The sequence below is a fragment of the Malus domestica genome, chromosome 08 (genome assembly GCF_042453785.1).
Source record: "Malus domestica chromosome 08, GDT2T_hap1".
Classification (NCBI taxonomy): Eukaryota; Viridiplantae; Streptophyta; class Magnoliopsida; order Rosales; family Rosaceae; genus Malus; species Malus domestica.
Genome location: NC_091668.1, coordinates 375,437 through 401,920, shown reverse-complemented (window position 1 = coordinate 401,920; position 26,484 = coordinate 375,437). Strand labels below are relative to the sequence as shown.

At 39.3% G+C, this 26,484-nt stretch overlaps 4 protein-coding genes across 4 annotated transcripts; 1 reads left to right on the top strand and 3 right to left on the bottom strand.

Annotated features, from left to right (window-relative positions):
- Nucleotides 1–3,117: 3,117 nt before the first annotated feature.
- On the bottom strand, nt 3,118–4,300 carry LOC103415521 (dehydrin COR47-like). The gene is given in 2 exon segments (NM_001328803.1): nt 3,118–3,637; nt 3,973–4,300. Coding segments are annotated over 2 exon segments (834 nt in total). The 5' UTR covers nt 4,294–4,300; the 3' UTR covers nt 3,118–3,124.
- Nucleotides 4,301–7,207: 2,907 nt separating this feature from the next.
- On the bottom strand, nt 7,208–10,356 carry LOC103440209 (lysine-specific histone demethylase 1 homolog 1-like). The gene has a single exon (XM_008378876.4). It carries the CDS (start codon nt 9,898–9,900, stop codon nt 7,453–7,455), a length of 2,448 nt encoding a protein of 815 aa, XP_008377098.1. The 5' UTR covers nt 9,901–10,356; the 3' UTR covers nt 7,208–7,452.
- Nucleotides 10,357–13,197: 2,841 nt separating this feature from the next.
- Nucleotides 13,198–15,208, top strand: LOC103440207 (uncharacterized). Its single transcript, XM_008378873.3, has 2 exons — nt 13,198–13,508; nt 14,641–15,208. The coding sequence occupies exons 1-2, from the start codon at nt 13,393–13,395 to the stop codon at nt 14,846–14,848; spliced, it is 324 nt and encodes a 107-aa protein (XP_008377095.1). The 5' UTR covers nt 13,198–13,392; the 3' UTR covers nt 14,849–15,208.
- On the bottom strand, nt 15,172–17,903 carry LOC103440208 (lysine histidine transporter-like 8). Its single transcript, XM_008378875.4, has 5 exons — nt 17,542–17,903; nt 17,241–17,374; nt 16,566–16,996; nt 16,065–16,196; nt 15,172–15,914 (listed from the first exon to the last, which is right to left on the bottom strand). Exons 1-5 carry the CDS (start codon nt 17,853–17,855, stop codon nt 15,426–15,428), a joined length of 1,500 nt encoding a protein of 499 aa, XP_008377097.2. The 5' UTR covers nt 17,856–17,903; the 3' UTR covers nt 15,172–15,425.
- Between the last annotated feature and the right edge of the window lie 8,581 nt (nt 17,904–26,484).

Here is a 26,484-nt window from a genome sequence, read left to right as displayed (position 1 = left end):
TATACAATATTGTAAAAGGTTAACGCATTCAATCATAAACGTACTTCACTTTGTCGAGAAAGTTTTATGAGATGACCTCTTCACATAATTATCAAAATTCGTCTAGATTTAAATAAATAACTAGCTATAGACTTGGAAAGAAACCCCGTCTATCTAGTCAGAAGTTGCGTTAATGGGTAAGCAAGGTTAGATCTCATAAAAAGGTTGTTAAAATTTCATGTAGAGCGTTGATTGTGTGAATGATTGAAGGGGCCTCGCCTTGTTGCACACAAGCTTGTATTTGTAAAAGCAATATGCGCGATGACCTCGTTGAACACACACTCTCTCTCTAATCTCTACGGCGATGACCTTATCAAAATTTATATCAACCATATGCTATTGGCCAATAGCAAAACTTACAACCTTTTCCGTATCTTTTGATACATACCTTCAAAGACCCATGCAGTACCCAACAATAGCCGTAGGAAGTCTTTTGGTAAATATCAAATATTGTTTCTTCGATTTTCCATTCACCCCTTAGACTATCTCCAACCCTTGGGTTAAAAGCCAAATTTTTTAGCTCAAAAAATTTAGCTTTTAACCCAGAAACAATTTTTCTGCTTCAACCCTTCTGTCCTAAAATTTTAGTCCGGGATTATTAAATAATGAACTTAGGCTAATTTTTTCTTAAATTAACTTTTAAAAAAAAATAATTATGTAGACTATCGTAAATTAATTTTATGAACATTTTAATCTAAAAATATTTAAATTCTGATAAATATTAAAAAATCACTAAATTTTTCCACAAAGCAAGCCTTCATTTTTTAAAAAATTATTTTAGCCGTTGGATTTAAATTTGGGCCGTTAGATTTTTTTTTTACCATTATATTTGATTATATTAGATCTCAGCTGTTGGATTCAATGTATTTTAAAAAAAATTAAATTTGAATCTAGACCGTTGGATCAACCAACGGTCCAATAATGCCAACCGTCCAATGAACAAAAGAGTCGTTGGGCTCATAATTGCTTCCGACAGCAGCCCGGACAGTGGGTCCCACCCTGTCGGGCGCTGAAGGCTAACGCCCGCGTGGGGCGAGTGGCGCGAGTGACGGGGCCGAGAGTGGGCTGGGAAAGAGAGAGTTCATACATTTCTGGGCTATTTCTTGAGGGGAATTTGGCCCTCAATTGGCATTTGGCTTTTAGCCCAAAGATTTGGCTTTGGTTGGATTGGGTTTGGGGGGGGGGAATAGGAGGGGAAATTTAGCATTTAGCCCAGGATTGGAAATTTAGCATTTAGCCCAGGATTGGAAATTATCTTATCGTACAAATTTAGATGCAAATAATAACACACTACTCTTAACTTATCTATATTCAAATTTATCTTTTTCTCAATGAACATGCATGATATTCAGTATCGAATTTGATCATTGGCATGAATCATGAGTGTCGTCAATTTACCCACAAACGGATAAAATCGAGACATCAGAATGTGGGCCTAATGGAGTAATGTTCATCATGACCACAGCCTAAGACTACAGATCGAGGAATGTAATGTGTGGATGCCTCTGGATCTGGATGGTTCCACCATTGAAATTTTCAGTACCATACATCCGTCCATCTGTGCGAGCTTTCTTTTCGGTCGCTACTCCCCTTACGTCGATGCCCCGCAATTCACTATATGATTGTGGGCTTGAGGGACACACACACTCCTTCACTTTTCTTTTTATCTTTTTGCTTTTTTCGTTTTTTGCCCCTCAAAAATAGGCAAGTTGGCTCGCCTTCAACTACAGAGAATTAGTTGATCGATGCAATGTCTCCAGTCTTTTACGTCCAAATCATAATAATTTTTAATCAATTAATTTTATACAAAAATTTGCGGATGATGTCTTTCAAGTTTTGAATGATTTCTTAATTCATGTCCTCTAATATTAATCCAACAAGACGAGACGATGTCATGTATTTTCAACTTTTTAAAACTGTAAATAATGTAAATCATGTTAATTAAAAAAATAATAATATTAATATGAATCATCAGTTCACTACTTGGAAGAAACGGACTATCAACAATAAGGGTGCTGCGTGCACGATCCATCATTTTCCCAACTGTCATCGTGCTCATATTTTTGTCAAATTTCAAATTGATGTAGGAATAAAGAAGCAACCAGCTGGTGAGATCCAAGTAAGTCCCTCCAGGCAGGCCCCACCACAAGCTGACAATGTCGATGTGGTAACGTTATTGTATTGATTCAGTGAACCCTCCCACATTTTGTGTTAACATTCATCTCTTTACATATCTGCTTATTTGGCAGAAAGATTAGAACAAGCTCACGATAAAAAAATAAAAAATAATAAAAAAAAATAAAAAAAATAAAAACCAAAAACCAAAAACTAAAATTAATATTAAATAAGTTATGCTACTTTTTTTTTAGTCTCACAAGTTAAAGTCTAATTAAATTAAGAGTGATCATTGACATTCCTATCTCCACCAGTCAAGCCTCCCTTCTTTAGCACCTCTACGCATGTTGACATGTTGTTGCTCTACTTATCACTCCATCTCCATCTTAATCTTCACTTACACACATGTACAACAATATACGGTCATTGATCCAAGTGATCGTCCAGATTAATTAACGAAATGTTGGTTCCTTGGGCATTTTCTTACATGTCTTCATTTGCTTCTTAAATAGTCAACGTATAAATTACTCCAAAGGAAGATCATATTGTGAATTTTGGTGATAAAACAAATTTACAAGGAACCATTCAACATTCATAATCGGATTTATAATCGTGATCGACCAGTTTTTATAAATGCACGCATGCTAAAAGCTAATGCGCCCACACACACACACACACAGATCACACAAAGAGAATACAAAGGAACAACAAATATCTTATTAATCAACAATAATGTTTATATCACACACAAAAGAAAGTAAAGGTCCTTACAGAACAGAGAGAACCCTAGAACGGAAACCCTAGACAAACTTGTAAATGAGCGCAGAGTCTCTCTCAAAAGAAAACGGCAAATAAACCACCCATCACAAAAACAAGGAAAAATAACAAGCCACAAATGACACCACCATAACCACTCTTTCCGAACACAGGACAAGATTATGTATGCGTTTTTTCTTTCTTAATCCCTTAATTAGTAGGAAGGAGTATCCTTCTCTTTCTCCTTGATGTCCTTGTGATCTTCCTCGGTCTTGGAATGGTACCCTGGAAGCTTTTCCTTGATCTTCTCCAAAATACCCTTCTTTTCCTTGGGCTCTTCTCCAGCTTCATAAGAGGCTGCTACCGGTGGCTCCGCCGCATGTTTGTCGTCACTGTGCTGTTCGTGCGAAGCAGCACCAACTGGAACCTCCTCAGTCTTCTTGTGGCCAGGTAGCTTTTCCTTGATCTTCTCGAGGAAACCCTTCTTTTCCTCAGTTGGAGAGTCGGTTGGCTCTTCGTGGTAATGAACAACCGGAGCTGGAGCTGGAGCTGGATGATGATGTTCCTCCTCGTACACCTTCTCCACCGGGACAGCCGTGTCCTCCTCCTTGTGATAGCCTTCTTCCTTGTGCTCATCACCGGAGATCTTCTCCTTGATCTTATCCGTCAATCCCTTCTTTTCTTTCCGCTTCTTCTTCTTCTCTTCATCTTCCTCCTCATCACTTGACTGCAAATATTAAATATTCAGAGTTATTTCAAACAGTTTAGACAGACTAAATTTTAAGTTAATGGAAATCATGAAGAAAAAGTACAAATGTTATGTGAAGGGATACAGTCAACAAGAACACTACGTGATTACACGTGGCATATGCATAAAAACACCAGGAAATGCCAGCTGGAAGATCTTGGAGTGATTAATTTTTTTTACGAGCATATTTGGAAACCCTTCTCTCTTTTTTGGGTTAAGAAATCTTGCCAAACATATGTATATGATACATGCTCTCCTCTTAATTAGCTTAAAATAAATAGCTTGTAATAAAAAATCAATTTATGAATACTTACAGAGCTAGAGCTGCTTTCAGATCGGTGAAGCTTCTGCAGGAGAGTCTCGTGCTTCTTCTCCTTGTCTTCCTCCTCTTCTACTTTGTTGTATGATGATGCATGCTGATCGTGATGATCGGAGATCTTGACTTTCTCATCAAACTCGGCGACGTTCACCTGATCCCCTTGCTGATAAGGAGTTGGCTTCTCCTCCTCTTTCTTCCCCAAGAAATCAAACAACCCACGATCCTTGGTCTCGCCTGCACCCGATCCCTCCTCGTAATCCCCAGTCTTCCTCTCGTACTCGTGTTCATCGCTCTTCTTGTTGTACTCCTCCGCCATTCTTTTCTTAATATCAAATCACAACTTACTACTTAATGAATAATGATTTTGTAAAGAGAGAAGATGAAATATTGCTTTGATGTTCTTTGCTGATGCAGAGAGTGAGCTTTTTATAGCATCCACCCACACGCAAATGACGCGATTAAGTTAAAAGATATTATACAAAACAAATGTGATATATACACATCATTTTTTACTTTTCACACTCCTTATTGATTGATGTCATTTGATATTCATTAATTCATTCGATCCAACGATCGAAAATTGAGAGAAATATGAAAAATAAAAAGAAATGTGTGGATAGCATAACCTTATATAAACTAATACATTCATTAATAAAATAAATGTGAGTAGTGGCAAAACCTAATCCTACTTCTTTCAATATTCCATATTTCTTTTTTATAAGATACACCAAATGCTGTGCCATTTCCCTTCTTTCCAATTGTAACCGACCGACGTGGTACAAAGGAGATAGGAGAATTGGCATCCGCACAACTTTCCACTCGCCATGGATGGCCGACACGTGTCTGGATGGTGTATGTGCCAGTTAGGCGCGGCGAGTGTGCTGTCCTTGCTGGCAAAGCAAATAATGGGAAGGAAATCAAACAGTCGAAAGGCAAAAGAAGAAAGTAGAAATGATGCGAGGGAGGAGAGGACGGACCAATAAGGGCCTGCAACGTGTAAGAAGAATGTGGAAGGATGCCATTATGGGACCCCAAAGTGTCGGCCTTGTTTGGATGAATGCGAGAAGGTCGGTTTGATGGAGTGGCCCATGTGGCAGTCGTCGGAAAAAGGCAGGGGTTTTTCGAGATTTGCGACTGGTAGGTGCCCATAACTAATCATGGTGGGCCATTTTAGTATTCATCAGCGTGATGAACGGTTATCATCTTGCTACATATTTAGTTCATCACGTTGGTGGGGTACAGAGTACAGAGGGGCAAGCATTATTTTGTGGTCCTAGGTTTTTACCACTTGCCGCGCTTCTCGAAATATCGCATCAGGGCGCCGTGTCATTTTGGTTCGCCCAAAACTCAATCAATAGAATAGGATGAGGATCGCATCGTATTCAAATTATGGGAATTAAAAGGATCCTTACTTCTTAAACGTTTATAGTATATTATGCAATTAATTTTTATTAAATATTATTTATGTTTAATTTTAAATAATAAAATTTAAATTATTTTTAACCGACGATATACGATAAACGTTTATAATTTGAGAATCCCTACCATTTGAATCCAGATGGGATCCTCATCCAATAGAATATAGGGAGTTTTAATGAAAAATTTTCGGTACTGTTCACTTTAACGAAAAAACACGTTTTTACACTAAAAAGTCAAATATGATACTATTCACTTTACCTTTTATTTTGTCTTTATTATTAAAACTCAAAATTTTCAAATTTTTTTTATTAGTTTTTCTTATAATATAACTTAAGTACCTTTTGGACGGTCTGCACCTGACATCGCCACGTGTCCTATGCACGTGACTTGTACTCTTTGTCTATTTTTTTTTTAACTTTAAGATGAATATGTAGTTTGATCTATTTGTATTTTTTTTTTGGTCAATATTTTGATCTATTTGTACGTCTTAATAATTTGTTAAATTGTATATTTTTAAAATTTTTAATATACTACATAATTTTTCACGTTTAATCATGTTATTTCAAACATTTTTTAATAATAAAAAAATTTACGTTCTTATTGTAACTTTAACATTTTTTTTTGAAAGAATAGAAATATGTAAATATTTTAAATATCAAAATTGAAAAAGTTGTCAAAATTTTCAATATATTTTTAGTAAAATTGTCAAATGATATACGGACATTTTTTCACATACTACATCAATACGATATTTTATTAACGTATAATAGAATAGAAATAGTGTTCAATATAACGATATAATCGACAAAACTAACAATGATGCACATATTAAAAGTTTATAGGAGCTCAAAAATGAAGGCTTTGAAAAGAATTTTATTTTTGAAAAGATAAGAGAAACTGAAAATATCTGATTTATGGTGTTTACCAAATTGAAAATGCTATTAGTGAGCAATATCAAAACATAGATAATGATAAAGTATACAAGAATGGCAATCATTGGCCCCCAACTATAAATCAAACTTGTATTTTGGGGTTTTTTTGCCTATTTCAGTCTCTGCGAACCAACCGGCTTCACCGCCCATAGTATGCCATATGTATTTTCGTTATACATTTGAAGGCATTTTATCCAAGTCCAAGTAGAGATTTTTTAGTATGATCGGCACACGAGATGATACATCACATGTCACTATACATATGAAGAAATATGTTTGTTAAAAAGTTAATAACTTAAAAAATAAAATTTACCACAACTTACATAAAAACACGTGATATACAACCTGTATTCTCGTCATAATAAAAAATTTCTCAAATCCAAGGACTTCAGATGAATCGATCACAAAGAAGACTTCTCTCTCTTAATCATTGGTCCTTAATCCTTTACAATATGGTAGGAGTGGGTCAGATTTAGAATATAGTGATTTTTAATTCAATCCAATCGAATTCCTAGCCACCAAGTTATGGTACAGGCTAGTTTGGTATTGCTGTGTTTTGAAAAAAAAACTACTTCTGTTATGCTCTAAGAATAAGCTCATTTTTACTGCTTCACATTTTCAGCTTTTTTCATCCAAAACTGTTAAATAAGCTGTTTTTAAATGTTTATCAAACACTTTTTTGAGTTCGGTTTTTTTTTATACCCATTTTTTATAAAAGCATCTTAGTACCGAACCACTACTAAGATCAATCAAATTCGACCATTTCTGTCATCCATCCTTTATAGTATGTAGTCCATATAGTCCATGGAACTTGGAAACAAACAATAGAGCAAAAATATATGTAAACACAAACAGCCACACAAAAAGCATACTGCAAACTGAAGGAAGAAAAATCATACTTCTTCAACTAAATTTATGAGTGAGAGAGGATGAAGAATAAATAACTCCCAATCACTTTTGCACTTCCAATGACAGAATTAAGCAACAACTAAACAAGGCTGAAATAAACACTACCAGACCAAATGAGTTCAGTTCAGCTGACAACGGATTCCATCCAGCTGCTCAAATCAATGACCCAATCAACTGCAATCCATCCATTATGCACAACCCAAACCCAGGATTCTTCATAGTTGAACTCCTCCGACTACGTTGGGTTTTGATTTTGCTGTCTTAATGTAGCTTATTAGAGATTCCCCAGCACCACTTAAACCTTTCCTCCCAACCAACCTCACCCCAAATTCCACATTTATCATTCTCATCTTGTTCCCATCACCTTCTACCTCACTCAACTTCATCGCCTGATTCCTCGAAATCAAGCCATACAAACAAAGAGAGAGACGTGATCCCACCTCCATATTTCCCACTCCAAATTTCACCCTCAACAGCGAGTTGGCAGAATCAAACTCATTTGACCGAGGATCAAACAAAACGGAGAAGCTCCCACATCTTACGTCAGGGGTGTCAAATAACTTATTCAAATCGTCCATTTCATCACCAACATTACTTGGTTTTTCCAACGGGATAATTGACCGCTTTTTGGCTACTCTCAGTATGTTAGCAGCCTCTCTCATCCCGCTCAGAAAAGCTCCGTGCATTGTTGCCGGATACTGCTTGTTAGTGGCCTCCCCAGCAAAGAACACTCTCCCATCTCCAATACTCTCTGCCAGAATATCATAATCATCTCCTGAAGACCCTACTGCAACATAAGAATAAGAACCGTATGCAAAGTCGTCCTTCCCCCACCGAGTGCACACTGCCTGAATAGGTTCCGGAACAGCAATCCCTTTCGGGTTGAAAATACCCCTTAATATGTCCAACACCCTATTCACAGACTCAACAGGAGACATCAACTCAAACTTAATTGCAGCATCTCCAGCCACAAGAGCAACCAGAAGAGGCCCTCCTGATACAGAAGAGTAGCTATAAAACAGAAAGAACTCGCCTCTCATTCTCGGATCCTCAGTCAAATGCCCAAAAGTATCAATATCCCCACCCCAGAAGTTATAAGGGAACAATATGGCAACCTTATTCAGTAATCCAAATCCTATACTCTGAATTGCATCCTTCTTCCTTTGTGGAAGGCCAGGGACAAATTCAATGGAACCCTTCTTAAGCACGCCTAATGGGACTGTGCAAAGAACCATGTCCCCACGAAACTCCTGCCCGTTTGCATAAACCAAAACCCCATCAGAACCATACCGAATACTCTGCACAGTCCTTTCATAGAAGATTGGAAGGCCCTCTGCAAGGGACCGCACAAAAGTCTCATTGCCTCCCGGGATAAAACAATGGTCACCTCCCATCTCATAGGGATCATCCTGATCCCAATAGGCCATGGACAAATTGGACATCAAGGAAGCATTAGCATATTCCAAATTAGCAAGATGCCAGTCCAAGAGCATTCTCTCCTGCGTGTCTCGTGCAACACTATAAACGCGTCGAAAAGCTTCCAACGCAGTCCCTAATGGAACATCTACGGACTTAACTTCTTCAATCATTGCGTGCCTAAGCTTACAAACTCTATCTAACAACTTATTAAAAGAAGTCTCTATACTAGAATCCATCTCAGAATTAACAGCTTTCCCATCTGGTAAATAAAGCGGGCAAATATCCCTCACCTTATGAAGAGGCAAACCCAGTTGCCTAGCTAAAACTCCGAGCGGGTTTCCATTGATTCCGGTGAGAACACTTCCCCCGAGATCCGCCGCAGCCTCCACTCCCTCGCGCTCGCCTACCATCTTCCTCGTCTTCACGCGACCACCAGGCCTGCTTCTACCTTCCAAGACAACAACTTTAAAGCCCAAAAACACTAATTGCCTCGCCGCCACCAAACCCGCCAAGCCAGCCCCCACAATGACCACATTGCCCCTCTCGGCCCCGTCAAACGACCTCAATTTTGCTTCTTTCACCGCCGGTGCAAGCCCGAAGTTGATGTAGCCGTGCTCCACCAGAAAGTCGTAAGCTGAGTCGACCAGGCCCTTGTGCTCCGAGCGAATCGACTCCAGCGCCAGCTCCCGGGTTAACCAGAAAGACACATTTGACCTCCACCGAGACAGAATGTGGTTCCTCACGACGATATAGTTGGCTTGCTCAACGCCGCCGATGGTGGGGACCACGTTGGCCTCGATTTCCTCCTCAGTGAGCGAGTCGACCGGAAACCCCACTGAGATTGCGATTAGGGCTTCGACGTCTACGTCTTTGTTAAGGTCGGTGCGGCGGTTCTTGGCCAACGACGGAGAGCCATTGAGCTCCGTGAAGAACTTCTTCCTGCGACGGCGTCTCTTGGCTGGCAGACCGGGTTCAGCTGGGCCCGCTTCGATAGGGTTTTGGAGGTGCTGTTGATCGAGAAGGGTGTCTTCACCTTCGAGAATGGGCTCGGATGAGTCATCTTGAGAGTCCGAAACGGGGGCTTCGAGAGTCGTTTGGGGAGGTGCCGACGGGTTTTCCGACGAGTGGTTTTCGTGAGGGGTCGAGCTTGAGGGAGTGAGGTCGGTTTCCGGCGACGAGTCGTCGAAGACGACGTCGTTAGGGGGATTATCGGAGTGGTTTAGGGGGTTGTCCGTTTTTTCCATGTGGGAATGTCATTCATTTGGCTCCACTGCAAATGTGGACTGTCTTTAACTTGTATAGAATTTTAGGGCTTTTGGATTCAAAAAAACTTCCACACCAAAAAGAGCTGGGCTTTGGAACTTAAGAAGGCCCAGCTTTGCACCAAACACAAGAGAATTGGGCCGGTTGAAAAGCCCACTTTAAGTTTAACTTTTTGTTTTTTCCGCCAAAAAGCCATCACAAATAAGGATTTGACTACAATACTTACCCAGAAAGTCATGATCACAAGATTTGAAATTACCTCCCTCTCTAGTAGATTTGATGCTTGGTAGTTGATTGTTCAGGTATCATAGTAGCGATTTTAATGTTTGACACTTATTTTAGGATTATGTGTAAGTAAAAGAATGTGTGACACACTTAACAGGAGATACAATTACTTGTATATTAATTCATGATAAATCAACAATAGTAAGCATTGTGAATTGTATTTTATCAATTTTACCTAAATTTGTTTACTAATTTTGATTAGTATTTATTCATTTGATATTTGTAAAAGGGTACTAAAATATTTCCTTAACAAGTTTCACTTCTCAAGCTTTCCAACATGCTTCAAGTAAAATTAAAACAGCCAAGTTATGTTTGCATGTACTTAGAATGAAATTAGCGTTATTCGAATTGATTAGGTGAGTGAGATTGGATATAAGGATACTATAGCACTACGAATGTGACCCAGAAGAGTAGAAGAATGAAAGTTATTATGTGACATACAATGCATGACAGACGTATGATCTCTAAAGTATAAACCAATCTGTTGTAACATGAACTACAACAGTAGAGCACGGTAAGCTATTATTCCGACAGTGAGTCAAGATACAAAACTTCAAAGACTTGATTATAAATTCATAAGCTATTACTTTCCCTGCCCATCCTTCTACAAATAACTGTGTTATTGATTGTCATACTCTCTTTAGACCCAACCACGACTCCCTGCGGTTGACGGTCCATGATGGAAGGGCTTTAGCTTAGTCTTCTTTATTTACTTCATTTTTTATATACGGTCAACACAATTTCATGACCACCAAATTATATGGTTGGAATCGGTTTGGTTAATCACAATGGTAAATCAACCACCGGGCGATCGAGTGACGCAAGTCAAAGTGCTCTTTCTATGAAGATTTATGGGCTGGTGGTTCAAACTTCCGAATGAGATCGAAGAATACTGAAGATGAGATTTATGCTGAGTGAAATGTTGTGTATGAGAAAAAGAAAAGCCGCGAGAGATAAAATAGAGGACATGTATGTATAAGAAAAGGAAAGAATATCATAGTTGCGAGAAAAAAGTATAAACTGATGAAACAAGAAAAGTATCCACTTAACAAAAATAGGATATGCTTAGGGTTTTAAACTTTCAAATGTGTTTGATGTGGTAGTACATTTAGGTGAAGGTTGATGTATGTTTTTGCCCAACAAATGTTCAGTTGAACCGAACATTTTGATATCTAAACCGCAACCAAATCTATTAATGTTAATGCATTATGGTTTACCATTAGTATATTGGAAAAAAATAGAATAAACGGCTGGTTCAACCAATTTTTTTAGAAAAAAACCCGACATACCAAATTATACTATAAAACCTAGCCATTTGAGTAACTCACAAAGGGATCCCATTCGGATCTAAATTGCAGGGATCCTAGGATCTTCAAATTTTAGTCATTTATCATGCATTGTGCGGTCAGAAATCATTTGACTTTTTGATTTAAAATTAAACATAAATAGTACGTGACAAAAATTGGTCGCACGATATACGATAAACAACTAGGAAGTGGATCTGAAGAGGATCTTTTTCCCTCACAAAGATCAATTTTAAGGTTGAAAAGATTTTTCAGTGTGCTGGTAACACGATTGAATATATCAAATGTTATAATACAAGTTAATTAAATATTAAAAAAAACAATTTTAATTACTTATATTCATAGAGAAGTTTTATTCGAACCCATACAACCTATCTCTACACCAAACTTAAACTTTAAATATGAATTGTCTTTTTACTCTATTATATAATTACCATTAAGTACAAGATGAAATTAACAATACTACTTAAATTTATCAATAAACCCATCCCAATATCAAACTCTTACAATCTTAAGATGAAACCCTAAGACTTGAGATAAAAAAAAAATGTACTAAACTTAATGAAATCGTGGTTTTGAAGATTAGAAGTATACTACAAATTCTGAACTTGAAATATGAAACGAATGGTTTGTCACCCTGTAAGAATTTATTGGTTCCAAGAAAACGACGGCGGCTAATGTTTGATCTTTATAGATTGGTCTTCTGCATAACGTATGATTTAGGCAGGAAGTTACAAGAACTTACATAAGGTTGTAATCATTTGAAGATTGAGATTTACAATTATAGTCTAAAGTCCATATTATCGTAAACAATTCTCCTAGTGATGTTCGTTTTCGAATTTTTTGAGATGTCTCTAGTGTTCTTGTAAATGGATCACATATTTACTTCTTAGACACCGATACATTTATTAAGCTCGTGTCATTTTGAGATATAGCTTGAGGCTTATAGGTAGTAGTCACGACCAGTTGGCTGATTTAACTTTTCCAACATTTTGTTGAACTGTTTTACTGAACTATGTTTGCTTCTTACATGTTCTACTTTCGTCATCATACTCTACTCAAGAAATATCATTTACAAATTATGATCGGGAGTTATGGTTTAGAGATCATCTTTGCTACTCAATTGGTAGTATACTTCCAATCCTTAAAAACACAATTTCATTGATTTCCGTATACTTCAAGTAAATTTTATTGCAGTATACTTTTAATCCTCAAAAACATAGTTTATTGCAGTATATTTCCAATAAACCATTCATTTCATATTTGCAGTATACTTCCAATAAACCATTTATTTCATATTTCAAGGTCAGAAATTGTAAAACAATATTAAGTTTGGGTTTTTTTTTTATAAATGGATGTAAAGATAAATTTACATATTGAATTGAGTTTGTGAGGATAATTTAGGTAGTAAATTTGGGTTTGAAGAGATATTGATAGTTTAATTAAAAATAATATGGATACAAAGAGTAAGTTGGGTGTAAAAAGAAATTATATGGGATCAAATAAAATTTCCCATATTCATAGCACATTGAAAAATTTCTCTTAAATTTTACCCAAAAAAAAAAAATCTCTTAAAGTTAGCCTTTTTTATTGTATTTTACTTTTATTTTTATTTTTATGAAAATCTTTAAATAAATATATATATATTTTTTGGAAAAAAATCTTTAAATTAATTGAATTTAGAGAAGGGCAAGAAAATAAGGGTAGAGGAAGAAGGAGAGAGGGCTCAAGTTGCAGGGTGGATCGGGAAGACGTAACGAAAACCAGCAAATACTCGTCGTTTCGTCGTTCGAATCCATTGTTGCAGTTGCAGAGGACCTCGTAGGAGAGCTCCTGTAAATATAATAAGAGAGATTCATACAAGGCAAAGGCAAAGGCAAAGAGATGATAACGCGATCGAATCTGGCGGAGCAGTTGAGAGAGTATCAGATTCGATCGAAGCATGACTGGGCCTCCGTCTCCTTCTTCTCCTCCACCTCCTCCAATCATACTTTGTCAAGGTTTCAACCCACTCCCTTCCACTTTTCCACGATTTCTGTTTAATTTCTCCATTAATCTTTTATTTCTATAATCTTTGCTTTTTGATTATGCGATCTATATGCTGAACAATTTGGGAGAAGCATTAAATTTTGCTCTGCTTTAGATTTGATAATTGCTAATTATTTAAATTGAGGTTTTCAATCACAACTTTAGGCTTTAGCTTCGATTCGAGGCCTAATTCCTGTCGTTTGAGCTCGATTTAATCAATACTTCAATGGAGGAAGGGGTACAATGTCAGAATTCTAAATAAAAGGGAAAACAAAATGGTGATGAAAAGATATGCGTTGTTATGGTGATTTTTTCTTTAAATTTGGGAGTGGCTGGATTCCTATAGATGCTTAGGAGCTCAGATTGTCGATTCATCTCAGGGAGTGATGTAGGATAATAAGAAGAGATCCGGTTCCGGGCCTTCCGGCCTTCCGCCAGAGAGACTCAAAGACTATGAACATCCAGACGCATGTTTAAACTCCATTTATTTCTCAAGAAACTAGAAAGAATCTCAATTTATCACCGTACGAACTTGGCCTCTGCATCAGCGAGGAACTTTTACACAGATTGTTGTTATGCATTCTCTGTCCGAACATGGAAATGCATTCTAGTGAATAAACTTCCCATAAATAGCAGGTTTAAAGGAGAAGCAAGAGAGAATGAAAAATGAAATGATTTTCTCGATATGATTGAATAATGATTACAGAGAGGTTTAAATGGGTATGGACGTACAAGCGAACACTTGTCCCGCTCAGTTAACAATATCTAACTAGCTAATTGTATTGACTGAAACTAAACTATAACATTTAATCAACTAACTTCTAACAATCGTTGATTTTGCTGATCATCAGAAGATTCAGTTTGTGAAGGTGACGATGTGTCGTTAGGGTTATCTTGGATAGTGATTGCATTTAGGCGCATGCTGCTTTTATGTTGTCTTTGATTCTCTTGATGTTCTCTAGTCTTCTGCACATAATGAACTTGGTTAGAACTTACCCTTTTTTATAAATGTAGGAGTATTCTGGTTGTGCATATTTCTCATACCGATATGTCTGAGACGTTACTATTGATGCTAATTTCCTTTTTCCCAACTTATGGATGCAGGGTGGATGTAGTGCTCTTTGTAATATGGGAACTGGTAATCCTAGCTTTCTTGGTTTTTTCGGCAGTTTCTTTATATTTTAGGCATATGCGACTTGCTTTTGTCTTAGCATGTATTGCAATGCTCTTGCTTTTGTGCATAAAAGTTACAAAGCAAGTGAGATTGGCTAGGAAAAAGAAACGGAGGATGCTTCTTCCATTATCGATGTAATACTAGATGAGGGGCACGCACTACCCAACCTTATCATGTAAATCTTGAAAAGTCTTGGCCGTTGCATTTGGCCTGTATCCTCTTTTTTGGTGTATTGGGATGTGTAATCATTGCCTTCGAAGATTAGGTAAAAAACTGATGTGATTACTGTGGAAGATGCTCATCAGAGTGGCAAGTTGATCGATCAAGATACGAAGATTTGGTTAGTGAGGGGAGGAAAGGTTAGTTGACCATACGTTTTCTTCTGTTACTACCGAGAATATTTTGTTTTTACGAATGATATATTGATGATGTTTGCTTTACTTGTCAACAATACAATGACATAAGAAACCAATTTATGACATTGACATTTCAGATGCATTACCCAAAGTGTTATTTTAGTGTTTGGATATGCAGCATGAAGTACAATTATTTTAGATATCAGAACACTTGTTAAAATTGTTGCTTCCTTCTTTAAGATCGCCGTTGTGTATGTTCCTTTAAGGCTGTGGTTATAGGACCAGGACAAAGTGAAAGAGGCATCGGTTGATAGTTAAGGTCGAGAGCGGGAGGCTCCTTGGTGGTGGTGTTGCCTCGGTTACTTATTCAGAGGCTTGAAGAAGTGGACTTCTATTCCGATCGTGACTATGTTCCAAATTGCTCCGGTGATGATTAATATGCTTAGGACTATCCCCAAGGCTCCGAGTGCCCAGTTAAAAATTGTGCTACATTTACAAGGTTTCTTGATCAATATCCACATGAAACACGGATACGCCAAGGTGATTGGAACCGCAACTCCTCCGATGAGTCCTGCTAAGCTGGGCAAGAATGGCAGTGCAACAGATATAAAAAATGCAACGCAGCCGAAGAAAATCCTAATTCCGGAGCGTAGCCACCGCGGACAAGGTTTGTTCACGCTGCTAGTGAATCTGAATTCCAGATTGTCGAAAACCGGCATTGCATATATCTGAAAGGAGCTTAGACAGTTAACCACAACGAGCATGCTCGTCAATCCTAGGACAAATTTTGATGTGTCGTGTCCGTGGTATTTGTTCAAAGCATCTAACATCCCTCCACTTGAAGGTATCTGCCATAGATACAATCGCAATACATTTCTCTACGTAAGTACGACCTCCAATAATCCAAATAAATCCGGGCAGAAAAACATGCGCTAATTTCAATTTAGTCAAAAGATGTTTTGAATAGCAAGACAATGAACAAAGTGTCGTGTTCTTACGAAATTTCCGTAAGCCCAGTAGCCGCCAATTGCCAGGGGAAACAGACACAGTGCGATGATGAGATATGCGAACTTCACTCCCTTCCACATCGGCAAACGCGACGGCCTCTGACTGTTCGAGGGCATGGTTCCCTGCAAATATAACCATATGATGAATGTGATTATGTTTCAATTGAATAAAATATCTTCGACATGTCGACAACTATATCAATTATATTCACAGTTTCGACCATGTGTGCACGTAGAGAAACTTCATATGTATATACATTACCTTTTTAATTATTGACTCATTTGAAACTACTTTTCAACTGACTAAAAACACTATTAGAAAATGTTTTTTTATTTGAAAAGTATGTGAAGTGTTTCTATGTGTTTTTCTTAGTTTAAGTGTTTTTCTAGAATTTACTAACTTTTTAACTAAGGATTGGTTTCAAAATATTTTCATCAAAAATGTTTTCAGTCAGTTTAAAAGCATTTTCAAACAAGCTCCTAATTATATACCTGTATTTCAAGCACAAGGTTGTGGCCTCTAAAAGCAAAGATAGTGATCCCAAGCGCATTTAGGACGCCAAAAACGGTGGCTGCATCAGATTTTGTTTCCAGCGGCTTATAAGAAACACCATTGGGTCTATCTTTGGTGACAGAAACCACCCAAATGAGTGTGCAGTAGCTTACGGCGGTGATAGCTCCAATGAGGGAAATCCCAGCTATTGAGTTGAGGTTAGGAAGCTGAGCGAGAAGAATGGCAGTGCCGGTGAACACCAAGTACCACTCTATCGTTGACGGTGGACTTACATGGCGGCATGTCTCACCGCACACGATTTGGAAAAATATTTTCATGGTCCCACCTCCGATCATGATCAGGGTTACACACGTACCACCTGAGAGGTACATGATTGGAAACAATGCCAGAATTTTCCCTAGCTTCTCACCTGCAACGAATACATAAAAAAACAAAGATAACAAGGAAACGTTTTGCGATTAATATTAAGAGATAATTAGTTTACACACTCTAGCTTAATTACAGTTTTTGAACAATTATTGAACCACTATTTGATTGGTATCTTTTTTAGGACGTTGAAAGAACCCCTATTTCGTAGTAGCGAGTGTTCGATCAGTTAACATATCAATATATGTATGTGTGTATATGTATATATATTATGCATTGTTAATTACCAAAAGCTGCCATGGAAAGTCGAAGGTATCTGCTGTAGCGCACTCCCGATTCGGATTCGTGCAGTTGTATCAGTAACCAGAGAGTATAGAGCTGCCACATGAAAGCCACCGAGAGACATATAATTCCCCATGCCCTGCAATGCATGCACATATACACATGCAGTTAAATTAGTTAAGCAAATGAAGAACCAACAAATTAATTACATATTAAGGATCATTTTGGTCTATGCACATTAATAATACGTAAATAAATATCAGAATTTAGAGAGAGCCAATTAATTAATTAATTAATTAAACTTACCAGCCAAGAGTAGCGAAAGATAAAGGAAGAAGGAGGGCTGGAATGCCGATTCCGGAACTGAGCGTGTGAAAGGCGGAGTAGAGGGCATTTCCGTTTCTGGACTCGGTGATGGGCAGCCATGCGTCCTGAGGATCAAGCTTTGTCAAGTGTCCAACTTCTTCTAGGTAGCCTCGCATGCTTGTCATCGCCTTCTTCATCGGACTCGCCAAAGGAGTCGCCATAAAACGAGAAACGAACGGACTTTTAGGGGTCATGTTTGGATTACTCATTGGGCTCGACTTCACTTCCTCCACCTCATCCATCTGATCCTGCATGTTCTGATTCGGAGGGTTCCTCTTTACTGTATTTACCAAATATATATTTTGCTGAATATATATAGCTAGAGAACTGAGACGCCGACAAAAGTAAGTTTGATGCGGCTAGGGACTTGGGAGGTGGTTTCTGATCATTTGTTTTTGGAGAAAAAAGGTTGGGTGGGGCCATGGGATCAAGTGGATCATGATTCATGCATGAACTGAGACGATGATGAGTATATGATTTATTTCCCTTTTTAATGTGATCTTATAGTATTGTATAAATTTCTTATATATTTGAAATTATTTATCTTTTTATGTTGTACATATATTGAGCATCATTACTTGTGCCTCCTTACTTAGCCCATGATTTACCTAGGAGGGAAGGACCCTTAATCTATAAAAGGGATTCTTCACTCTCACTTTGGAGATGACAAACCCTAGCCCCTCTAGCAACAAGCCTCTATGTATAATATAACCCACATCTTACATAATGAAATCCGAACATACACAAATGTCAACGTAGCACCACTTGAGATGAACCACGATATATCTTTGTGTTTTTGTGTGTATGTGTAATTTACGGTCAGATTCAGTTGGTCCAAAATCGACCTAATTTTGTGCATCAACATTTTATTATCAAATATAGAGTTCATCTCATTAAAAAGTTTATTTGAAGTTTAGAAGAGAAGAAAGACTTTGAGTGAAATTAATGGGAAGGTAGGAGGGAAATGAATCCATAATTTACACGAGTGAAATTAAGCTTTTGTACCTGTGAGTGTTGTGAGTTATGAACTTATGACTTATGAGGATTGAGGACCAATTAAGGCAAAGGTGGGAAATATGTTTAATTCAAAGTTCAAACTGGAATCTTTTGACTGAGTTGGCTTGGCTGCTTTGCATGTTAACTGTACTTTTGTTGTAAAAAGACTTCGGACAGGAGAATGCAGTGGTCGTGGTTTACCAACACTTTTTCTTTTTGCTAGAGCCTTGTCCGTTTGCTATCATACCACAGCCACTTTGCCAATTGCCGAGTGCCACTATGCTGACCAAAAGGATCCGAGAGGATCATGAGGATATTCCGGAAAGGATATTCGTGAATCGTGTCTATTCATCGTACATCGTACGGTCAGTTTTTATCAAGTATTGTTTGTGTTTAATTTTAAATAAAAATATTTAAAATGATTTCTGATCGTACGATGTACGATGAACGTATACGATTCACAAGTCCTCGGGATCCTTACAAAGAGGATCTGGATTCCATGATCCATGGCAATTGTCTATTGGCAATTGGCATGGACATCGTCCATCACTCTCTGTAAACTTCATTAATCTTAAATTCTGTAGTGCTAACACTGCTCACTCACAAAGAAGCAAGCCTTGCAGAAAAGATGAATCAGTGTTATATATATATATATATATATATATATATATATGTATGTATGTATGTATATGTATATATATGTATGTATGTATATGTATATGCATTGCAACCTTGATGCAGCTAATAGCACGTAGGGACGCAGTGAAATAGTTAACTGAGCGAACCTTGAGATTGGATTCATCATTAGTCAAAAATTGCTTTTATTGGATGAATTTCTTCTACTTTTCTGTTTGTTGGGAATGCATATGGGAGTTATCAATCCTGTTCGTTAATTTACTATAAATTGTAATGAATTGGGTCCATATGCATTATGCATAATGGGAACTCCACTCTCCACACCACATAATATGACATAACTTTTATTCATTCTTCAAAGGCGACACTTCTTTTCAGCAGCAAATGACATATAGAGGCATGCATGCGTGCATATAACAGGGCCGGTTTGGCTATATATATCTGGTCATTCATTCCCTTGTGAAGTTTCTTTGAAGCCCTCCTCGTTTGCCTATCATTGGCTACCACTAGATGCTTAAAGGAAGCCTAAAGCGACTTCTCATCTTTATATTCTTACCCTCTTTAATTTTGGCTGTTGTTTTCATAGTCTTGTAAGTTTATCTTACATTGCCGGTCCCAAGTCCGGATAAAGGAGGAGAGGGAGGGCGTCAGGTAGTCGACAGCCGGCACTCCATAATTACGTCGAATCCTTATGAAAATGAATCCAGAACGAAATCGCGCTAAAGCTAGGGCGTCACCCGTAAGTGGCGCGTTGTGTGGCCCGAGCACAGTGATAAGTGAGCAAGGGTCGCTGTATCTCCATCGGCACCCGGATGCAGTGTTAAATGAGCAAGGGGGCTATAGAAACTTCTTTTCGAACGACTCCACTCAAAGTTGTTTGGGAGCATATGCTCCTATCAACTTTACACGGGACACACAAAAGAAGTACTTTGATCCTATTAGACGGGGAAGGGTGAAGAAGCTAGGACAGAAGGGTAGAGTTCAAGAGAGCAAAATGCGTTTATGAACGTGGAATATAGGAACCTTGACGGGAAAATCTATGGAAGTAGTAGAAGTTATGGTGAGGAGAAGGATAAATATTATGTGCCTACAAGAAACTAAGTGGGTTAGGCGTAAGGCAAAGGATCTAGAAAACTCAGGGTTTAAACTATGGTATTCGGGCACAAATAGAACGAGAAACGGTGTTGGCATCATCGTGGACAAGACCTTGACACAAGATGTTGTAGATGTTAAGAGGGTAGGAGATAGAATCATGGCAATCAAGATTGTAATAGGACAAGAACTTATCAATGTGATTAGTGCGTACGCACCTCAAGTAGGGTTGGATACGAGTTCGAAGGAGAAATTTTGGGAAGACCTTGGAGACTTGGTGCAAGGAATTGCTCAGACGGAGAAGTTATTTATAGGAGGAGATTTAAATGGACACGTGGGCAGGGAGACAGGCAACTATGGAGGTTTTCATGGTGGCCATGGTTTTGGGGAGAGAAACGAGGATGGGGAAGCTATCTTAGATTTTGCAATGGCATATGATCTCTTCTTAGCCAACACCTTCTTTAAGAAGAGAGAAGAACATGTGATCACCTACAAGAGTGGGTCGTCAAAAACACAAATAGATTTTCTCCTAATGAGGAAAGGGGATCGTATAACTTGTAAGGATTGCAAAGTTATACCAGGAGAGAGCGTGGCTAATCAACATCGCTTGTTGGTGATGGATGTACATATCAAAAGAGTGAGAAAAAAGAACAAGACTTGGAAGTGCCCAAGGACTAGATGGTGGAATCTAAAAGAAGAAAAACAAGCCATTTTCAAAGAGAAAGTAATCACCCAATGTGTGTGGGATAGAGAGGGGGAAGCTAACCAAATGTGGGATTCCATGGCTAGTTGTATCCGAAAAGTAGCAAAAGAGGTATTAGGAGAGTCTAAGGGCTTTGCCCCACACCAAAAGGAATCTTGGTGGTGGAATGAGGAGGTACAAACAAAGGTGAAGGCTAAGAAGGAATGTTGTAAAACCTTATACAAGGATAGAACCGATGAAAATGGTGAAAGGTATAGAAAAGCGGAGCAAGAGGCGAAGAAAGCTGTGAGAGAAGCTAAGTTAACGGCTTATGACGATATGTATAAGCGACTAGATACCAAAGAAGGAGAGTTGGATATCTATAAACTAGCTAGAGCAAGGGAAAAGAAGACAAGTGACCTAAACCAAGTGAGGTGCATCAAGGATGAGGATGGAAATGTTCTTGCTACAGAGAACGCGGTTAAAGACAGATGGAAAGGTTATTTTCATAATCTTTTGAATGAAGGACATGAAATGAGTGCTTCTTTAGGGGAGTTGAGTAACTCAGAAGAGTGTAGAAACTACTCTTTTTATCGTAGAATCCGGAAGGAAGAAGTGGTTGTAGCTTTGAAGAAGATGAAGCATATAAAAGCAGTAGGCCCAGACGATATACCAATCGAAGTGTGGAAAGTTTTGGGAGAGACAGGTATAACATGGCTCACTGACCTTTTCAATAGGATTTTGAAAACGAAGAAGATGCCAAATGAGTGGCGAACGAGCACTTTGGTGCCTATCTACAAGAATAAGGGCGATGTACAAAATTGCATGAACTATAGGGGTATTAAGCTAATGAGTCATACAATGAAGCTCTGGGAGAGAGTCATTGAGCATAGATTGAGGCAAGAGACACGGGTTTCGGACAACCAATTCGGGTTCATGCCAGGGCGCTCAACCATGGAGGCAATCTATCTCTTACGAAGATTGATGGAAAGATATAGAGATGGGAAAAAGGATTTACACATGGTCTTTATAGATTTGGAAAAAGCGTATGATAGGGTCCCAAGAGACATTCTTTGGAGGATTTTAGAGAAGAAAGGAGTACGAGTAGCATATATCCAAGCTATACAGGATATGTATGAAGGAGCAAAGACTGCCGTAAGAACTCATAAAGGACAAACCGAAAGCTTTCCCATAATTGTAGGATTACATCAAGGCTCATCCTTAAGTCCTTACCTTTTTGCGTTGGTAATGGATGAGTTAACAGGACATATTCAAGATGATATTCCTTGGTGTATGCTTTTCGCAGACGATATAGTGTTGATAGATGAAACTCAGGAATGGGTAAATGCAAAGCTTAACCTTTGGAAAGAAGTGTTGGAATCTAAAGGTCTTCGCCTAAGCCGATCAAAGACAGAATATATGGAGTGCAAGTTCAGTGCAAATTGAGGCCAAAACGAGTTAGGGGTGAGGATCGGAGATCAAGAAATACCAAAGAGCGACCGTTTTCGTTACCTAGGATCTATCTTGCAAAAGAACGGAGAATTAGATGGAGATCTCAACCATAGAATACAAGCTGGATGGATGAAGTGGAAGAGTGCATCCGGCGTGTTGTGTGACCGCCGTATGCCACTGAAGCTCAAGGGAAAATTTTATAAGACGGCAATAAGGTCGGCGATGCTGTATGGCACATAATGTTGGGCGGTGAAGCATCAACACGTACACAAAATGGGTGTATCGGAGATGATGATGCTTCGTTGGATGTGTGGGCACACGAGAAAGGATAAGATTAGGAATGAGGATATCCGGGGTAAAGTAGGAGTAGCCGAAATTGAAGGAAAGATGAGAGAAAATCGGTTACGGTGGTTTGGACATGTGCAAAGAAGGCCTACTAACGCTCCGATTAGAAGATGCGACTATGAGACAGAGGTTCAGGGCCGAAGGGGTAGAGGAAGACCTAGGAAAACTTTGGAAGATACCCTAAGAAAAGACTTAGAGTACTTGGATCTAACGGAGGACATGACACAGGACAGAACACAATGGCGTTCTAAGATTCATATAGCCGATCCCACTCAGTGACTTGGATTTTCCAAGTCTCCAACCGAGAAGTTTTCCTCACTCGGGAAATTAAGGGAACACTACCTCAACCTACATGCTCTACTCACAAAGCTTCAACATACAAGCTTCAACAAAAGAAAATTCAAAGAACTTAGCGAAGAAGGCTTTGGTGTATTTAACACAATACGTTGAAATGAAGGAAAGCTTATTTATTGATATCCCCGATAAGTTACAAATATGTACATATACTTGAGTCAAAATAAACAAACAAGAGGGAGCCTTCACAAAGGTTGCTTAGGAGAAGTCTCAGCAGTCGGTAGAGCCCTAGAAAGAGAAGGCACCGGATGGGGATCATTTGGAGCCTCAGTACTGGACAGAACCCTAGAAGGATGAGGCATCAGAGGTTGATCATTTGGAGCTTCATTACGCGGTACAGCCCCAGAAGACGAAGGCAATAAATGCCTTTGGAACAAACCCACAAATCTCTGATGATCAAGTAAAACCTGACCATCAGATTCCTTCATCTGGTCAAGCTTCCTCTTCATGTTTGTAGCATAGTCATGTGCGAGCCGGTGCAACTGTTTATTCTCATGCTTGAGCCCTCTAATCTCCTGTTTGAGACTCATCACTTCAGTCGCCAATGATTCAACTTGGCGGGTTCGAGCAAATAGGCGTTGGGCCATATTAGACACAGAACCTGCACACTGAACACTAAGAGCTAGAGAATCCTTAACAGCCAACTCATCAGACCGTTTGAAAAGTAGTCTGTTATCTTTGGGAGTGAGAAGGTTCCTGGCCACTACCGCAACGGTCATATCATTCTTCATCACGGAATCCCCAACGGTAAGAGGACGAGTAGGGGAGACGAAGGATGGGCGCCATATGTTGTCTGGAGAAGGCGGGGCTGCCTCTTCAACAAGGTTCAAGTCAAAACGACGGTCGGAGGGGCCAGACATTTTCAAAGGTGTTGAAGAGAGAAGAGGTCGGATAAATCAAGATCTTAGAAGTGCAAGAATGGAGCTTCTACTGGTGGATATTCAAGTGTGCTTTGGAACTTAATGTCAGCCCCTATAAAAATCTGCACTCGACGAAGCTTCAGAAATCGAAGAGGCGCATGCTCAGAAATCGAAGAGGCGTTTGCTTTCTCAAAAGCTGGGCTGCTCAGAGACCACGAGGGTCGATCTCAGAAATCGAAGAGGCGTTTACTTTCTTAAAAGCTGGGCTGCTCAAAGACCACGAAGGCCGATCTCAAAAATCGAAGAGGCTTGCTTTCTCAAAAGCTGGGCTGCTCAAAGACCACGAGGGCTGATCTCAGAAATCGAAGAGGCACCTACTTTTCCAGCCTTGTCAGCACCTGTCACACGCACACTCAGCTTTGCGGAAATTATGGGCATTCTGTCGAAGATTTCTGGCGAAGTAGAAAGCACATGAATCGTACTGTTCAATCACCCACTTCCCACACGCAACACTAGCTCATGGGTACCACATATAACTTTGCCAAAGTTCTCTGACAAAGTTGAGACACGTGAAGCTTGCAGCTCCCACTACATCGCTCTGACCAAGAAGGGTAAAAGAATAGCAAAGAAACAACACTAATAAAGTTTAGACACATAAATTTTGAAGGTCTAGCTACCATATTATTACCCACAAGGGTAAAGGAACAGTACCACTCCTGGATAATTGGAAAGTCCCGGTGTGTCAACCTCTGTGCTTCGTGGCAAGGTAGACTAGCAAACATGCCCAACCTTTACTCACATTCGAGAAAACACTCCCAACAAGATTGCTTGCTCCAAAATCGAAGAGGCACCGCCCTCCGAATCTCGAGAGCCAAACTCCCAACACGATTACTTTCTCAAAAATCGAAGAGAGGGTAAAGGAACAGTACCACTGCTGGATAATTGGAAAGTCCCTGTGTGTCAACCTCTGTGCTTCGGGGCAAGGTAGACTAGCAAACATGCCCAACCTTTACTCACATTCGAGAAAACACTCCCAACAAGATTGCTTGCTCCAAAATCGAAGAGGCACCGCCCTCCGAATCTCGAGAGCCAGACTCCTAACATGATTACTTTCTCAAAAATCGAAGAGAGGGTAAAGGAACAGTACCACTGCTGGATAATTGGAAAGTCCCTGTGTGTCAACCTCTGTGCTTCGTGGCAAGGTAGACTAGCAAACATGCCCAACCTTTACTCACATTCGAGAAAACACTCCCAACAAGATTGCTTGCTCCAAAATCGAAGAGGCACCGCCCTCCGAATCTCGAAAGCCAGACTCCCAACATGATTACTTTCTCAAAAATCGAAGACATCGCTCTCCGAATCTAAAAAAGGACCCCCAGCAGGATTGCTTTCTCAAAAATCGAAGAGGCATCGTTCTCCGAATCTCGAGAGCCGGATCCCCGACAGGATTGCTTGTTCGAAAACCGAAGAGGCACCACTTTCCCAACTTCAAGAGCTGGATCTCCTTGGATAAAGCTTGTCTGTAATCTTCACACGCAACATCAGCTTTCCAGATACCACAGACCATTTTTTCAAAGTGCTCTGACAGAGTTAAAACTTGTGAAGCTGGCAGCTCCCACTACCGTGCTATGACCAAGCAGGGTAAAGGAATAACATTATTACTTGATGTTAGGGAGACTCCTATATATGTCGACCTCCATCCCCAACGGACAGGCAGACCTGCAAAAATGCTCAACCCTTCCTCTTATCTGAGAGGGCACTCCCAATGAAGCCTTTCGAAATATTCAGCTTTCTTTCCCCCCGATAATACCTCTGTAAACAAGCTATACTAGAGCAAGAATATCTCATATCATCAGGGTTAAAAGCAAGAGTATCCCATATCATGCTTTTTCCCCGTCTTTTCCTTTGGCCTTGTTCTTACCTGCAAGACAAGAAGAAAGAGAGCAATCAGTCAGCACTTGGAATCAAGCTTCCAGCCAGGAACTGACTGCCTGGAACCCCTTACCTGATTACTTACCTGGCATTGCTCTCGAGTACTCATCTTCAACATCTTATGCTTCCAGGGAAGATACCGCATCTGCCTGAGGAACAGATAGAGCAAGTGAGAAGGATACAAGGAAGCATGTGGAGACAAGCGTAACAGCACACGTGCCGATACATCCACTACTCTGTCAAAAGCAAAAGTATCCCATATCAGCAGGGTCGAACGTACTATAGATTTGATGGACTTGTTTTGACCCTCAAATTCTTCAGTCGGCCTTATACTCTGGAGGAAACCAGAAAACCCTCCAGCCCAGTTCAAGAATAAGCCTGTGGAAAATTACTTCTTCAAAAGCAAAAGTATCCCATATCATCTCTTCTCATTTTTCTTCTCTTTATCCTTCATGCTGCCTGCAAGATAGGGAGAATGTGAACAATCAGCCGGAGCTCTGATTACTTACCTTGTCTGTCACCTCTTTCAGCAGA